General features: G+C 44.1%; 1 protein-coding gene across 1 annotated transcript in view; it reads left to right on the forward strand.

Annotated features, from left to right (window-relative positions):
• ATF7 (activating transcription factor 7) overlaps positions 1-18,506 on the forward strand; it is a 104,637-nt gene that overhangs the window by 66,896 nt on the left and 19,235 nt on the right. The window contains exons 3-7 of the mRNA XM_029913736.1: positions 4,871-4,967; positions 8,796-8,925; positions 12,319-12,451; positions 13,792-13,949; positions 17,286-17,385. Of these exons, the coding sequence (XP_029769596.1) occupies positions 4,871-4,967; positions 8,796-8,925; positions 12,319-12,451; positions 13,792-13,949; positions 17,286-17,385 (618 nt within the window). The remainder of the gene's footprint in view (positions 1-4,870; positions 4,968-8,795; positions 8,926-12,318; positions 12,452-13,791; positions 13,950-17,285; positions 17,386-18,506) is intronic.

Here is an 18,506-nt window from a genome sequence, read left to right on the forward strand (position 1 = left end):
GCCCAGCCGCCCAGGATTTTCCCGGACATGTTCGACTTTTTGGGATTTCCCCCCGGACGGGGATTTGAATCCCAAAAAGCCGGACATGTCCGGGAAAATCCGGACGTATGGTAACCCTAGCTCTACAGTGAAAACAGATCTGTCTGGGTGCTAATAGAGTCCCCGCTAGATAATTGTAATGGTCCAGTCTGGCCTTAAAATATATGAATCACTCTAGTGTGTGAACACCTTACAAACATTAGTGAATTTATTCTCATAACCCCTCAGTCAGACAGAGAATTATCATCATCATTTTTACAGAAAGGAAACAGAGATGAAGTACTTGCCCAAGGTCACATAGGGAGTCTGTGGCAGATCCGGGAACCCAAATCTCCAGTACCTTAATCACAAGTTCATTCTTCCTTATTATTAGTAACTTAAAGGCCATTCCATTCTGAGAATTAAAGTGAGGGTGGGAGGAGGGGCAGGTGACCTTCCTGAATACAGCTTGGCTTTCTTTGAAAGTTAACTACTTGTGACGCATTGTATCCACCCGATGCTGCCTGATGCATCTAGTGTAAGCATGTGCCTGTAAATTTACTACTGCAATAAAGGGCATGTTTTAATTCACTGCTAGCGGTGTCCATCAAGATATTTATACCCTGCTATGCAATTAGCATGGTATCTGAGTGCTGGAAAATCATTTGTGACACTGTAGTTAGTTAGGTTGGGTCAACATTTCATTTTCCCACTAGTAACAAGGGTTTATTAATTTAGCTGTAAAAACTTATTGTGGGCCGCAGCTTGGTGCAAAAGATCTTGGCTCCCAGTCTTTTTTCATTCCAATGAAAATGTGCCGTCTGCTCCCACTTTCACTTAAAATTTCCTTTTACAAGTGTATTCTGTGGCACAGTTTGCAGCCTTGTAATTTAGACCCATTATGTTTTTTTTTTCTTCCAAGGAGCTAATGTATTTCATAGTTGGAGTTACTTTCTTCTTAAATTACTTGAAAAATATGTCTTTATGGCCCAGAGATTTCTGCGTGTGTATGTTAAGCTGTTGGACTCAACACAACAGATTTAAAGGCACTTTGAGCACTACCTTCATGCCAAATGCAGTCCGCTACCATTTTCCTCTTATTACAGAGCTTGCCCCACAAAAACTATTGGTCCCAGCATGCTCCACCTTGATGTTTGTGCCCTGTCTGCATTATACCCTGGGATCTGCAAGTTGTCCTAACAAGCAGCCAGTGTAGCTCTCCCATCGCCTGTATCAGTTTTTGTGGGCTTTGTAAGTGCAGGCTAAGAGCGAAATCCTTGCTTTTCTTTTCTTACTCGTTCTTATTGAGTCGATGGGAGTTTTGCCTGTGTAAAGATCGAAGGTTTGGCCCAGTGTACGTATTCTCTAGCTCCTTATTACATTACTGAAATGTATCAGCCCAACTGGAGTTATTGTAGCTTTTTAAATAAACATTTTAAAATTAGTGCATTTAAAATTACCAAAATGTTTATTCCGTGGGGCTGTCACGGCCTGTTGGATAAAGAATGCAAACTTTCCAACCTAATATGTCCCAAATCTGTCTTCTCTGGAAAACTTTTACTGTCTCTTGGGGTAAATAAATGCAGATACTTGTTTACCCAAACGCTAAATAACCATGCACACACTAAATACATTGTACCAGAGGAACTATGGGTCTCTTGTAGGAGCATGCAGGGCCAAATGCAGCCTGGGGATTCCTAAAAACAAGCCTGGAACTGCATGAGGAGGATGAAGCTCCTCCACTGAAGTTGTGTAATCTAGTGAATTCAATCGCCATCTTTCAAGGAAGAGAGAAATGCAAATACTTATGTCTGTGTGCATTTATTTTTAAAATGTAAATGTATACACCAATCAGGTAGCAGCGCTGCAGCTTGGCCCGTAAGGGCCACATTTGAAATAGTGGGGTACCCCTAGTCTCTTGGGTTTTCTGTCATAAGCTGTTTTTTTCCTCCTCTCCCTGATGCATATTTAATGTTTATATTGCACTAACAACCCAGAAACTCCTAACAAGGCCTTGATCTTGATGTCGTAGCCTCTGTACAAACACATTTAAACACATGATACTTGCCCCAAAGAGCTGACAATCTACATCATCTTCATTTGGGGACAGGAGGGAAACAGCCAGCTTCAGGCTGAAATAACACGGAGGATGTGACAGATGCTGATGGAAAGAAATTAAATATTAAAGCTGATGCTGTGGCTGTAACTCATTCTGTTTGTTTTTTGTTATACTCCACTCACTTTCCCCTCTGTGTTAAATGACATGATTTAGGACTGAAGTGCCAGCTTTCAGCCTCTAGGTTTTGGTGTTTGGAAATATACGTAGAGAGATATATTGTGTCTCTGAGCATTTATGTGTAGAGGAAGAGAGCACTCCAAAGCCTGTAAGACCACATAAAGATGTTACATAGAGCTGTAATGCGGAACAAAAACATGAAAAGTGCCCTAAAAATTCCCAAGATGGAACAAGACACGATAACTGGCAATTAAAATAAATTCTGGAGTACCAAAGCTGCAGAACCCAAATCACAGTTGACTAAAAGACCTGGCTCTTCCAGAGCGTGGCATAGTTTTTTTAGGTGGCTACAGAGATCTCATTATTGAAGCACACTGAGCTATAATGTGATGTTACCACACTTTCTTTAAAACTCACTGCCACATAACCATCCTTTATGGAAAATAAATAACCTTGATTCCCACTCCCAATGGCGTCTAATCTTCTTGCTGTTGCTGCTTGCAGTCTCGTCAAAGTTTAAAAAAATAAAAATAAAAAAAAATCTTTCCACTTTTTTACCTAGCACCAGATTGTAGTGTCAAAGAAACAGGACTTGGACCTGTGGGGTTTCATGTTTGGTGTAACTGCATATTTACCATTTAAAGCTACTGCTGATGCTTCTAGATATGTATTTGAAACTCCCTTCCCCCCTGCCCGCATGTATTATTTCTTTCTCTCCCTGCCTTAAGCTACTTATTTTCCTCATACAACTGCTTGTCATTGTCTCTCAGGGAAAGAGCAGGACTGGCAGCTGAGTATGTTAGAAGCAGAGCAGTAAATGGTCAAAAGCAGCATGCCCAAAAGACCACCCCTGCTTTATGGCATGATGTAAAAAAATGCTGGAAAAAATCCTTTCCCTCTTAAAAAAACAAACACACACACACACACAGGCTGAAAATCCTGAACAGTAACAACTTTTCAGCCTTTTAATTTTTCTCCCCCGTCCAGTATTTTCTCCGCATAAATTAATTGGGCAGATGTAGCTTCAATTGAACATTGAAACAGACAGGATCGCCTTGGACAGCATCATCATTAGGTTTCAGACTTTGAAGAGAGGGTACCCCAGCAAGAGGACAAATATTTTTGTTAAACTATTGCGAAATATTACAGGAGAGTAAATAAAGTGGCATTGATACTTAAATCCAGTGTTTCACAAACTTCTAGAGGTAGAAACCCTTTTGATAGAACTACTGAAAATGCTTTCAGGACCAACAAGTTTTTTAAAGCTCTGGCCATGGTCCACCGTTCACAGACACTTTTGAGATGCTATTTGTTTGAGGGATGAGGCATATTCTACAAATATCTTCTATTATAATAAAGGGAAAATAAACTTTTTTGTTTTGTGTAAACATTAATACCTATTAATACTCTTCCCCCACTATTATAAACCTCCTCTCAGTAATGCTGATTAAGGAAAGCTACAAGGTAGCTTTCAGGGACACGCATCTACTTGGAAAAGAATCTAGATCCAAGTGAGCGTATAGAGATCAAACTACCGGTTTGCACTTTAGCTAGTTCACAGGTACAGGTGTTCCTTTTTTCCTTTTTCTTATAAAATTCTCTGCGATGCAGCAGCTATTTCTAGAAGCAAGGGAATGTCAGAACAATACGGCACAGCTACTGCAGTATGGCCCCATGAAATGCTCTGAAGCTAACAGTTTGTCGCAGTCTATTAGGAGAGGCGCAATCCATTCTCTGGTCTTTATTATTATTTAGCTTAACTCTTTCCCTCCTTTTGTACCTTTTATTTCAAAAAGGCAGAAATTGAGACAATAATTTTAAAAAAAAACGAGTCCGCACGTAGCACTCCTCCAGGAACAAGAAGGGGGTGAATCCCTTTGTTTGGGTTTTAAATGAGACTGCCATATCCCCAGTACTCCCTTATCCTCTTGAGCTACTGAAGCGAAGCCAAGTTCAGCAGCAGCACCCCAAAGCCCTTGCATACACTTTTATTCTGTAATTATGCTGCAGGTGGAATTTAGATGGCATCTTTATTGCGCTTGAAATGTGTCCTCCTGGTTCTGTGGGAGCAGCATTTGTGCAACTGTGCTCTTCCATGCCGTTACAAATAGCCATTGGGCATCGATCTCAGGCAGTCTCGCTCTGTCCTGCTCCATAAAACCTGGGCCCGAATTGCCTGGCGGATGCCAGTTCCATTACACACGATCCAAGAAGTTAACTGATCCCCCTAATAGTGAATAATTTATCTCTCCATTAGGCAGTAATAAAGTGGTACACTTCACAGAGCACTGCGGTGAGGATAATTTGCATTTCCTCTTTTGGTTACGAGCGACTGCGTGGCCCCCGCCATTTTTTTTTATATTTAAAATTTGATTATTAAAAGTATTTTTCCCTCTTCACCAGAAGCCAACATAATGGCTTTTTCATTTAGAGCGATGTGCTCATACACCGCTTCTCAAACAATCTGTCCTGTTCTGGTTTTGCTTAATGCTATGTAGCGATTATGTTACAGCCTCTCTCAGGTGGCTTTCTTCCCTCCCTTTCCCCACCCCCACCTCCGCTGCAGGAAGTACCATAAAATGCATTTATTCACTCTTTTAAATTGTTTCATTTCAGAGGTTTACAAACGAGGACCACCTGGCGGTTCATAAACACAAGCATGAGATGACATTGAAATTTGGTCCTTCTAGAACCGATTCAGTCATCATAGCAGGTATGTGCTGCTCTGTCCTGGTCAGCTCTGAAAATGGTGCACATTAATATAGCCTGACTGTAAGATTAATACTAGGGACCAGATGTACTGAAAAACGTCTCTACCTCCCATAAAAAGCTCTTGTGATCTGCATTTAATCAGGGGGAAGGAAAGCCAGAGGCTGCTTCCAAGTTTCTACTTTTTTCATTTTTTATGGTAGTATCAGGTTTTGTAGGTTTTTTTTTTTTTTTTTTTTATACTCACCCTTTTTATCAAGACTCTGGAAGATTTACAGACAAAAGGTCTTTCACATTTCTTCATGCACTTTGAGGATGATGAACAAAAGCTGACAAACTCTGTTTCCTCTCCTCAGCCCAGGTGTCAATTTTCTTGAGCTTTTAGGCTGGCAGTTAATAAATTAAAACTCCATCTAGTGCATTGGCTACTGCCGAGAGTGCATTTGTAAAGCCCAAATGAGTTGCTCTGGAATTACTCTACACGGTCAATGCAGCCTTTATAAGATTTGAGAAAAATGTACCTGGTTGTCTGGCAGCGGATCATTGCCCGTTATGGATAGTCTCCCACCCTGTCAATCCTGCTGCATTTTGGTTTCTTAAAAGGGGGCAGGGATTGTGTCACCCATTGAATGAAACTGCTGTTATATTGAAAATGTGAAGGGAGGAGGAAATCTCTTAAATTTTATTTCAAAAACTTCATGTGAGAACCCAGTTTGATCTCTCCTGGGGGCAGAGGGGAGCTCACTAAGTGGACAAACACCGTGTCACCAGATTTGGTGCTCATGAAAGCAGTTGCAACTCAGTCCACTTCTTACGGCCGTGAGATTAATCACTACATAGGGTGGATCTTTACTGAGTTTATCTAGTTTGGGAAAATTTGCGGTAAAGGCAGAAAATACTTCCTAGTGGGGGACATATTGGTTATGGAATAGTATCCATAGAGAAGTGTTGGAATAGTTGTAAATCAGATTGTACAAAACCCTGGCCAGGAAATGCTGGGATGAATATTGAAAACACTTGGATAGTTTTCCTTTCATTCTGTGAAGTTGGAGTTGGAGGCTAAGGGGGACTGCATGGTGCGCAAAGAATGTTCTTTCTCCATTGCTCTACCTCCCAAAAAGGGATATGGAGGACGGATTGCAGTTTTCATTTGATAACTCTGAAGTATAAACTGGCCAACCAGTGATTTGGGGGTCGCGAATTAATAATGATCAATTAATTACGTTTTAGATTTTCTCAGCTCTGATTAAAGTCCTATCTACACTATAGAAAGAAACATGTGTAAGTACAGGATTCTGTTGCTATTAGCAGTGTTCATGATATAACATATATCTTGTTTCCTGGGTGAGCAGAAAGTCTATGTTATAATCATCCATGTTGTACCATAAGTCTTGACTCATTTTTCTAATGCAATTATAATGGGGTTTTCTGTCCATTCAAGAATGCAAGAAAAATAGCATTACACAGCTACATCACACCTGACTCTGACTGAGATTCATATTGGCACATGGTTCTTTCTGTCTTGCAATCTGGAAAGATTAGGGCTGTAGAACTGCTTGTTTACACAAGTAAGTCTTCTCTTCACTGCCAAACAAGGTGTATCTGTTGGGTTTTTTGTAAATCTCGGAGTAGCTAATGTTTGAGATATCCCAACATAAACCACAGTGAAGACAGGGCACTTTAGTTTTTACTTTGAGGTAAAATAGGTGAGAAAAGCAGTATTCCCATCCCTGGGGTTGACCTTGTTTACTTCACCATAAAAATGAAGTTCTGGTCTTCATTGTGTTTACCGCAGCCCCGTGTTTATTAGTTACCCCAAGGTAAAAAAAAAAAAACACCTTTTTTTAGCAGTGAAAACTGGACCTAAAACATGCAGAAAAGACTGAGTCATGTCTTAACACTATATGGATACTCCTACATTGCAACCAGGTCCAAAAGCCTTTTCTGTTTGATATTTATGTGGTAAGTAAAGGACTATTGGTAGGGCCGTAGCAAATTCATGGCCCTGAAAAACACGTCACAGACAGTGAAATCTGGTCTTTTGTATACTTTTACCCTATACAAAACAGATTTCATGGGGGAGACAAGCGTTTCTCGAATTGGGGGTCCCGACCCAAAAGGGGGCTGTGGGAGGGCTGTCACAGGAGGTTATTGTAGGGGGGTTGCAGTATTGCCACCCTTTCTTCTGCATTCCCTTCAGAGCTGGGTGGCCAAAGAGCGGCGACTGCTAGCCGAGGGCCCTGCTCTGCAGGCAGCAGCACAAAAGTAAGGGTGGCAATACTGTGACCCCCCTAACAATAACCTTGCAACCCCCTCACAGCCCCCTTTTGGGTCAGGACCCCTACAGTTACAGCACTGTGAAATTTCAGATTTAAATATCTGAAATCATTACATTTACAATTTTTAAAATCCTATGACTGTGAAATTGACCAAAATGGACCATGAATTTGGAAGGGCCCCAACTATTGGCGGTCTTTATGAACACTGAAGGGCACATTAGTTATAAGCAGCTGGATCTAGGACAAAGCGTAATTTCCTGTGTTCATAAATCCTTTGTAGGACAAACACCATTGTCAACATTTCTGTAACTTCCTTTTCTTATTGATAGCCCCAGTTTTTGGGCTCGGTTGTTGATACAAGGTGGTCTTCATTGAAAGACAGGAGGTTCAACTTATTCCTCTTGTAGCAACTCTGAAGCAAAGCAGAAAAGGGCTGTTTTCCTTAAGCTTCCATCATCAACAAGCAAACAACTTTCTGCTTGATCGATTCAAACAGAATAATATGCTAGTGCTGGGCTCCTGTTAATAACTGGAGTACTGACTAACATCACAAGCAAAAATGAAACTGGCTGAGTGAGCTGTTCTGGATAATCAGGAGACTTTCTGCTGTGTAGACTGAGCTTCAGTTACAAGCTGAATTGTGGCTCCATGGCCCGTGGTCAGCTATATTAAGATTGTACCAAACTGGCCATTTCAGTCTTGCAGAGAGATTATTATAGTGAAGTAAGGTGCTGGTGGTGGTAATTTGCACTTCTATATGGCCTTCCATGCCAAGGATTTCAGAGTAACTTTGTGCATGCTAATTAATCTTCAGCAATTCCTGTGAGCTGGGTGTCATCCCTATTTTACAGATGGAGAAACTAACACACAGAGAGGGTTAGTGACTTGCTCAAGTTCACACAGCAAGTCAGTAGGGTGACCAGACAGCAGATGTGAAAAATCAGGACAGGGGATGGGGGGTAATAGGAGCCTATATAAGAAAAAGACCCAAAAATGGGGACTGTCCCTATAAAATCGGGACATCTGGTCACCCTACAAGTCAGTGCCAGGGCAGTTACTTTAAAAATCACAATACCACGAGGAATTTCTGCTTCTTCTGACTATTATTTTTTTAAAATCTATTATCTTGAGGGACATGCACAAAACATTCTGCTTCCCTGCAGCACCAATTCAGCAACACGTACCAGTCTCAGAGTTGCACTGATGCCAGGGTAGGCCCTGTTTTTAAATAAGGAAGGTGCTACAACACATTGTTTTCAGTTGTAGGGATCTCAGTACAATTTGAAATATGTTATTTATGTTACTGCCATAGTATTTGCCAAAAGGACAACATTAACAGGAAAGTATTGTCGCTTGCTTTGTGAACACAAAGAAAAATCCTAGAGGAAAAACATCCAAGCTTCCTAAAATAACACAACTGAATCTAAATGTTAGGTGTGTATTGGGAGGAAATATTCCTGGTTTGTCTTGTCCTGTGAGAGGAATAGAGTAGTTAAAATTAATCCTGTGACCTGACTTTGATTCTTTTGTTTTTTGTGTTGCAATCTGAACAGATCAGACTCCGACTCCAACCCGTTTTTTGAAGAACTGTGAGGAGGTGGGGCTCTTCAATGAATTGGCCAGTTCCTTTGAGCACGAGTTTAAGAAAGCCACAGAGGATGATGAGAAAAAGGCAAGAGGCAGAAACTACCATTCCAATAAAACTGAAACATTCACAGATTGTAGGGGCTGAAGGGGGAATTATGCTGTTCTGATGAAAGGCATATGTTGTAGGGTAACTAAGTGTTGTTGTCTCATAGATTTAAAATGCTCAGTCACATACTTTATTTAGTAACTTGTGTGACTTTGGCTGTGCTACAGTCTGAGTCCCAGTTAGATCTGATTTTAATAACCTTTTGTTACTACAGTTTTTTGTCGTCGTCATCCCCGCCTCTCCCCTCCCCCCTTTTTTTTTTTAAGTCAGTACCCACAATATCTGATCTCACATGTCCTGGCAAAAGAATGCCTGAGAAGTACCAATACCTTGTTAACCATGTAGGCTCTGATCCAAAGCCCACTGAGCATCTCTTCATTGATTTCAAGATCATTAAAGAGCAATTCCCAGAGCCATGTCTTAAAAGCATGGTTGTGGAAATAACCTTTTTGACCATGTTCTGCCTTTCCTGTCTCCAAAGGATAGGAAAGAAGCCAAGCTTTTGTTGTGTACTTCTTGAGTGGTATGCGTGCTGCATACAAATAGAGAGGAGGTTCCATGACAGAGTAAGAGTTTATAGGTCTAGAAGACAGTAAGATGTCAAGCAACTTAAGCTATTCTTTCCAACCCTTCCACCACTGAATAGCAGCAGATGCATATTGTACAACTGCATTGGTATTTTTTAGACTGGCTTTAACATTTATGAAATTGGTATTTGTACATACATGCGCAGTTGGCAGCTCTGTTCAGAAACACGGCTGCATAAATCCGTTCAACTATAACAAATTCAGAGTTCATAGAATCATAGAATATCAGGGTTGGAAGGGACCTTAGGAGGTCATCTAGTCCAACCCCCTGCTCAAAGCAGGACCAATTCCCAACTAAATCATCCCAGCCAGGGCTTTGTCAAGCCTGACCTTAAAAACCTCCATAGAATCATAGATGGAAAATGTTAAAGTGAAAAATGTTGTCATTCACTCGCTCATTGAGTACCAGGTGTCTTTCAAACATTCGTTGATCTTACATCCTGCATGTGCTGCGGGCCTAGGCACAGTGAGGTGGCATGGTCGTGCTTAACTCTGAATTCCCTGCCTTTCATTAGCTACAGCCCAGAACTTTAATATTCTTTGAGGGTAGCTAGATTTTGTGGTTTTGTGTATAAATGGTTGAGCAACCCACAGTCTAGCCAGTCGTTTTATATGTACGACCACCCATATCCTGTGCTGCCTAATAGCTATAGTTAAGATTCCTAGACTTATGGGTGTTTTGCATTTTTTTTTTTTTTTTTTTTTTAATACAACTGCAGTCAAGATATTTCCAGCATCAGCCAGGAGAATGCAGCAACTCAAAGTATGGGCTGGCTTCAGGCGTAGGAAAAGAATGATCCCTCCTAGAAGGGCCCTGCGCACACTGGAGCTCAGACCCAGATGGTTTGTCACTCAGTGAGCCTGGCTAGAGATGCATTTGTGAGATGCTTTGAACACTTGGCTAAGTTGAGCCCAGTTACCGCTGTTTTGTTTTGTCCTGCTGTTCCAAGGGTGGCCTGGACACCAGCATGTGCGTGTTAATTAAAAACATTGGCATGGGGGGGGGCTCCCCCGGAGGCGTTTTAAGTGGTTTGAAACTTTCCTGAATTTTAATCCCGTCTCTTCTGTGATTTAAGAGTGAAACGTCCCTGCTTAAGAGTCAAGTAAATGGTTACTTCATGTACTGAAGGCAAGGCTGCTGCATAACTTGGCTATAACAGGGCACTCTAGGGCAATGCCATTCAACTAAAGAGATGGCTCATCAGGGAGAAGAGCCATAGATGCCTATTTTGACTCTGTTTCAACTCCCCATCCCACAATGATACAGTGTCCCACAATGTTAGTGTCCGCCCGGTGACGTGGCTTTTTGCCACTCAGACACATCTTCTCTCTCTTTTCCTCTTCCTTGGTGCCTGCTGCAGAGGCTTGGCTGCTCAGCTCTCCCCTGCAGCCTCACCTAAGAACTCCTGATGTCCCTGGCCTTTATGGGATCCATGAACGCCATAAGAGCTGGGGTACTGACGGCGCCACATCCAACTCTGGAGCCACAGGCTGAGTGTCTCTTGCCTTTAGAACAGGGGTGGGCAAACTTTCTGGCCCAAGGGCCACATCTGGGTATGGAAATTGTATGGCGGGCCATGAATGCTCATGAAATTGGGGGTTGGGGTGCGGGGGGGTGAGGGCTCTGGCTGGGGTGCGGGCTCTGGGGTGGGGCTGGGGATGAGGGGCTTGGGGTGCAGGAGGGTGCTCTGGGGTGGGACCGAGGGGTTCGGAGGGCGGAAGGTGGATCAGGGCTGGGGCAGGGGGTTGGGGCATGGAAGGGGGTCAGGGGTGCAGGCTCCAGCCAGCACTTACCTCAAGCAGCTCCCGGAAGCCAGTGGCATGTTCCCCCTCCGGCTCCTACGCGGAGGTGTGGCCAGGCGGCTCTGCGCGCTGCCCCATCCACCAGCTCCCGTTGGCCATGGCTTCCCCTATGCATAGGAGCTGGAGCTGGGACATGCCACTGCTTCCGGGAGCCACGCGGAGCTACAGCACACGCGGAGCGGGGCAAGCCCCAGACCCTGCTCCCCAGGGGGAGTTCGAGGGCCGGATTAAAACGTCTGAAGGGCTGGATGCGGCCCCTGGGCTGTAGTTTGCCCACCCCTGCTTTAGAAATCTGCACTGTACACAAAAAGGCCCCTGTCCCTTGACAGGTCTGTTTCTGTTGTTTGCCTGTATGTGCCATCAACCAGGCAGTTCCTTCATGCTGTCATGAGTGCATTTGCCTCACCCTTCTTCTGGGCAGAGTCTGGTGGAGCTAAGAAATCATTGCTAACTTGTTAAAATGGGGCATGTAGTGCCCTTGAAAACTGTGGTGGCGGGTTGCCAGATTCAGGCATATGGTTAGGTTTTATTTTAATGGGGTGCTCATAGGTATTTAATAACTTGCATGACTCTTTGTTTGCTTTTGATGATCGGGTAATAAAATAATTGAGGCTGATTTATACAATGCTTTACAGCTCTTCTGTGAATGAAAGTGCCTTCTGTAACTTGCAGGCATTTGCTTTGTTACCTGTTCTACTTAGCGGAGCCTTTTTACCAATAGAAAGAATTCCATGTGTATGTGTTACTGAGGAACCACAAAGCACTGGCCTTCTGGCCCAGGGAATGTCTGGGTTTTGTTCTTTGTTTGTACAGCACCTACCACCATGGGGCCCTAGTCCAGGGCTATGGTTTCGACATGCCACTGTAATGCAAATAATAAAAAAAGCCTTTGGTAAATGCTCCTAGGTGCAGTGGCCCTGGAAACTAGTTGTGTGTTTCACTAGTGGTATGAAATAACTTTCATTTTAATGTGTTAATATTTTCCCATTAGAATGCCGGACCTCTGGACATGTCTCTGCCCTCAACCCCAGACGTCAAAATAAAAGAGGAGGAGCCGGTTGAGGTGGATTCTTCTCCTCCAGACAGTCCTGTATCCAGTCCGCAATCCCCACAGATCAAAGAGAAGGTAGGTTTCCTGGGCCATTCCCACTTGCTGTAATTTACCTCTTTCACCAGGAGAACTGATTCTAACTACAATAGAATAAGTTCTTTCTTCACTTAACTGCCAGGGTTTGAGTTGAAGGTTCTGTTCCCCTCCTTAAGCAGGAAAGCGAAGAACTGATTTTACATTAAAACGGATTGTCATTCTTAAGTTTCCACACAGATTCCAATAATGAACTGTTACCTTTTTTTTTTTAAAAAAAAAGAGGGAAGTCACATTCATGGGGAGGCTGGCATCATACTGACCTGGGTAAATCTGAGGAGTTTTTGCAGTCACTGGGGTGTGGGCGATCAAGCCTTGTGGTCAGAGCAGGAGCTATGCCTAATGGTCGGAGCTGAGGGTCAAAACCAAAGACAGCATCAGCTACCAAGCCGAAGGTCAGAGCTGGAAATGGAGTCAGCTACCAAGCCGAAGGTCAGAGTTGGAGACAGTCAAGTGCCAGGCCAGGGGTCTGAGCCAGAGACAGCGTCGGGCATAAGGCAGAGGAGCAGGGACCTGGAATAGGACAGGACTGCAGGAACTGGGAGCAGACAGGGGTCTGGGATGGGAAGACAGGATCCAGGAGCAAGCAGGGAACAGGAACTGGGAGCAGGCAGAAATGCAGGGCTCAGGAGTCAGGTAAGCTGGAGGGGTCCGCAGTGGCACCAGCCAAGGATTCCTCTAGTTGCTCGGACAACTTCCTGGTTCATATAGTACTCCTTAGCCAATAGGGGAGCTTTGGGGGCGGGCTAGCCCTTCTCAGGATCCTTCACTAGTTACTCAGGTGAGCTGGTGGGTGGCGGGTGGCAGCTGTGGTCTGAATTCTGCCTGGGGACCTGTGGGCCCAGGTTCGAGGACTGGGATCCCTCACAGGTTTCTTCGGATGAGAAAAATCTCTGAATAAATAAAGCAGTTTTTACAGTAATCCTCACTGTGCTCTGAGGATTGTTGTAGTGGCCCAGAACATGCACCTATAGAATAATATAGGTGGCAAAACTGCTGGTTGCATAATTACGCTTTGTACCTATTCCAGCTTGGGCTGGAGCCACTAGTTTTTAGAGGAGGTGGAGTGTCTAACAATTTCTGCAGGACTCTGGGGGTTGGGACTTTGGGGTTCTATTCCCGGCTCTGTCACTGAATCTCTGTAACCTTGGCTAAGTCCCTTCCCCACTCTGTGTCCGTTTCCCTATTAGGGTGTTGTGAAAGTTGGTTTAATGTTTCTAAATCACTCAGGTTCTCAGAAGAACGATGTGAGAGAAGGGTATATTATTACGATGAGGCTGATAAAGTATCTGTCCTTATTTTTGTTTGTTGATTCTCTTTAGGAGATCACTTCAAAGCCTGTTATAATTTCTACTCCTACTCCAACCATCATGCGTCCAGGGTCACTGCCACTACATTTGGGATATGACCCGCTACATCCCACTCTCCCCTCCCCAACCTCTGTCATCACCCAGGCTCCACCTTCCAACAGACAGCTTGGGTAAGAAAGATGCTAAGACTTGGACCGAGATTTTAAATATTAGGTGTATAAAGTCAGGCTTTTTAAGTCTGTATTTAAGCGCATAAATGTTACCTGATTGTCAAAAGCGCTGAGCTATGTGCAACTTCCACTGTAGTTCCATGTGTTTCGGGGCCTAACTGTAATGCTGTCATGAGAACTAGTTATAACATAAATTAAACTAGGGCAACCCCAGGGAAAGATTAAGCTTGATAAGTTTATGGAGGGGATGGTTTGATGGGATAACGTGATTTTAGTCAATAGGTCAATAACGTGCCATCGCAGGTAATTAGTATCAATGGTCAATGCGGGTCTGGCTGGAGAATCTTGCCCGCATGCTCGGGGTTCTGCTGATCGCCATATTTGGGGTCGGGAAGGAATTTTCCTCCAGGGTAGATTGGCACAGGCCCTGGAGGTTTTTCGCCTTCCTCCACAGCATGGGGCAGGGGTCGCTTGCTGGAGGATTCTCTGCGACTTGAAGTCTTCAAATCATGATTTGGGGACTTCAACAGCTGAGTCAAGGGAGAGAATTATTCCAGGAGTGGGTGGGTCAGCTTTTGTGGCCTGCATCGTGCGAGAGGTCAGACTAGATGATCATAATGGTCCCTTCTGACCTTAAAGTCTGTGAGTCTATGAGTCTATGAGTAAAAACAGTCCAATCCTGATATCCTTCCACTGGCAATGCCTTCACTGCATGTGATATAGGAGGTTTGCCCAGCTAAGGACTTCAGAACTGTACTTTCCCAGATTCATTTTGCCAGAGGAGCATGAGTTGCCTTTGCTACCCGATTAAAAGGATAAGAAGACTTAGATAAAACTGCAAAGTGGTTGAATCTTTAATGTTTTGGGGATTTTCCAAGACAGCTGTTGCTTCTGAAGTGAAACCTCTACAACCTGTTGGCCTCCTTCAAAGTCAGGTTTTGCTTCTGTAGCTATTTGTTTTCAGATAACCTAATGACCTGCTCTTCTTGCCCCTGGAGTAATCTAGGCTCAAGAGCATTCAGTGCAGTGGTTATGAGCGCATTGCACTGTGGGGTAGTTTCAACCCTATATATAAAAGGAAGGCGCCTAAGTGATCCAGGAAATAAATTACAATGGGCCTTCAGGAGAGGTATATTTAGCCCTCTCGCTGTTCTTTGGTGTCAGGATGCTTCTGTTGTGCCATGGTTGTTACTTCTTTCTAATTACCCTCTTTGGATCTCGGTCTTTGCATTAACAAGGCCATTTTTTTGGCTGCCAATTCATATTTTTGTGTGTGTTTGTTTTGACCCCATGGCACCATCAGTCCAGACTTCCTGACGGAAAGGTCTAAATCCTGTCTCCAGGCACCTTAAGGGTTAAGTGATTGTCTTTGTGTTTTGAGAGTGTGTTGTGTTTGTTTTCCATAAACTAGACTCAAGCTCAGGTGTAATGCTGTCTTCTGGAGTTGAGGCACCAGAGCATTGCCCTGCTTGGAGAAACAGAGAAATAAAATCAGGACAGTCCATGTATTGAAGCTACAAAGTTAGGCCTGTAGTGGAACTTGCAGGGATGTCAATGGGACTGGGAATGAGGGCAGGGTATGAACTTTCTGTAGCTAAACTTTTGGACTGGGATTTTCAAAATAGCCTGAAGGATCTGGATACCCAGTTTCTATGAGAATTGAATGTCCAGATTCCCTACGTGGCTTTGAAAGTCCCACCCCTAGTCGGTAAAGGTATGAACTTCAATCTGGACCAGTTTACCCCCTCTGACTTTCACTCCCACCCCATCTCGCCATTACCTCAGCACAGACCCCACAGTGTAATGTTCTTAGCTTAGCCAGCAGCGACTCATCATCCCTCTCATCGGGGCTAGGAAGAAGGGATGGTAGCAGCGGATTTTCTCCCCACTGCCCAGATGCCTGCTCGGCACCAGCCCTGCTCTTCCTCTCCTAGCTGTTCTCTCCGCCTCCATCTTATGCTGTCACGAGCAGGGGAGAAATAGGAGAATCTCCCCTAATAAAAAATAGGGGAAAATGCAAGGAGACCACTGTCCTGACCATGTAAGTTCAGAAGCAGCTCTTTCTTCCCTCTCCCACACTCTTTGGACAGGGACTTTTCAAATGGTGGGGTCAGGGGGAGAGAGGATATCACTGCAAGTCATCACTCTTAAATAGTAGTGCACTCTACATCGAGGTAGGCTGCCCCCATCCCTTATTTGGCACTGCATTCAGAAGCTGGATAAGCACTTTAGCTGGGTGTTTCTGCAAAATGAACAGCAGGGGGAAAGGTTGTTGGCATTTTTAACTGTCGTAATTAGGCTTCAGCGTAAACACCCCTTGGCAATGAATGGAGCTCTTCATGTTTCTCAGATCTATTGTTTCAGGCGTTCTGCAGACACAGCCGTCTGTTTAGAATGTTTTCTCTGAGGGTTAGCAGTGTTTTTAAATGAAAGTCAAATGAATGCACAACCTCATTCTGCCATGAGGGCTGTATTAGTGCATCTCTCTAGCCAGAAATTTATCAGTATGTAGGAACAGTTGATCTAGTACCCCAGCCTGCCTCGTGCATCTGGGCATATGCCAGTAGAGGGCACCAAAGCAGCAGCAAGACTCCACTGAATAGCCCAGCAGCTACAGCAGAGCATCAAGGGCACATTTACGTGTCCTGGTGAGTGTTACGTTGCTCCCCTGAAAACTATGACTGAAACCCAGCATTGGTACTATTTGCTTTGCTGTGTGTTTTGGAGCAGAGCTTCTGTTTGCACTGGCACAGGGAGAACTCAGGTGGCCTACTTCCTCCTTCTCCTAAAACAGAGAGCTCAATGTGTAATATTTGGTTATCCTCACCCTCTGTTCAGATGAGTCCAGCTTATTAAAGTCCAACATCCCTTCTTAGGGGCATCTGGTCTTTGTGCTTTAGCAGCCTTATGCTTTTTGGCAAGCAGGCCAGCAAGCTTACATAGAGGAGTTAAATAAGGAGAGCCGTAATTCTTCCATCAGCATGTCCTGCCAGCACCAACCAACAAATGGTTGTTAGACAACTTTGCCTGGATACCCAAAATGTGATGTTAGCACATGTCAGTTAATACATTCTAAGAATCTCATGTAGAGAAGGCAATGTATGCTTTAACACATGGTAAACTAGGCTTTAATTCGACCAATTTAGCACTTTGTTTATGCTAGACTTTTAGAACATGTAAATTAGCCTGTGTTAGCTACCATAATGCCTTAAATCCTAGACTAGACAAGGCTAGAAATCGCCTGTATCTTGGTGGGGTTGGGTGGGGGCTACTTAGTCTTGTCTGTACAGTATAAACTTGAATTGACATATGTGAGCTTGAATTGTGTTTCTCCAGGTCTCCCACGGGCTCCCTCCCACTTGTCATGCACCTCGCGAACGGACAGACCATGCCTGTCCTCCCTGGCCCTCCTGTACAGATGCCTTCTGTTATATCGGTAAGAGAAACTTCCAGCACATTCTCTGTGGTAAAGAAGGGGACAGCTTTTCTCCTGCCCAACATATGCAGACGCTTTCATTTGCAAAATTAAAATACATCTACCCCTCTGTGTGAGATAAGCCTGAAGTGGAAGTGGGCAAGGGCTGATGCTAGCAAGGTAATAATAACACGCCAGTCACACTAGAGGGATATAAGGCTGAAAAATAAAGCGTGGTCTGGGCAGATGGCTCACACCATTGATCCAGGACTGGGAACTGCAGGGTCCCTGATTAGTTGGTTGCATTTGGAACGGAATGCCTCAATTGAAACCATTCGAGCTTACAGAGAACATGTTAGTCTTTGCAGGCCAGGAAAACCGGCCCAGCCTGGGCAGTGTGCGAAATGGTAATTTATATTTAACACTGCAGGTTTTACTTCAGCCTAAGGAGAATTTTTCAGGATACAAAATTCACAAATAAATATACCTTCTGGTGGGCTTGTGTGTGTTGAGTGAGTCAGGGCTATGCAAATCCTGTGTCTCCTGCTGGGCGGGTATTTTGTGTTCTGAGTGGGTAATTCCAATAAACTAGTGCCTCAGGTAGTAGGACTGCTGAAGTTGCAATCCACCAGTGGGGATGGGGGGGATGCACATCTGAATGGCCAGTAGGCAAAGAGTTTGGCATTTAGGACATCTCTGTATTTTCTTGAAGTATAACTCATGCTCCTAGCACCTTTCATCAGAGTATTTCAGTGTGTCTTATAAAACAGAACTAAAGCTCCATTTCCCCCTTTTAGGTAAGCCAGGCAAATATGCCTGTTTTACAGATGGGGAAGCTAAAACTTAACCAGGATGTTGCTGGAAGTCCATGGTAGAACTGGGCTTAGAACCCAGATGTCCCAGTTTTCACATTCCTCTAACGGCCACCTGGCAGCACTGCACCCTGTGGTGTACAGGTTTTCTGGGTGTGAGGGAAATGAAGGAGACCTTTCACGATATTTTGCCACCAAGTACAGTATATTTCGCTTTCTGTCCTCAGCTGTTGGTTGCCGTTGCTGTGTTCTCTTAAATAGCAGCTGTGGCCACCACAAAGGTGACTGCCCACCTTTGAGTGACTGACGAAACAATCCCCGTGGCCATAG

The sequence above is a fragment of the Terrapene carolina genome, unplaced genomic scaffold (genome assembly GCF_002925995.2).
Source record: "Terrapene carolina triunguis isolate 2854851 unplaced genomic scaffold, T_m_triunguis-2.0 Scaffold836, whole genome shotgun sequence".
Classification (NCBI taxonomy): Eukaryota; Metazoa; Chordata; order Testudines; family Emydidae; genus Terrapene; species Terrapene triunguis.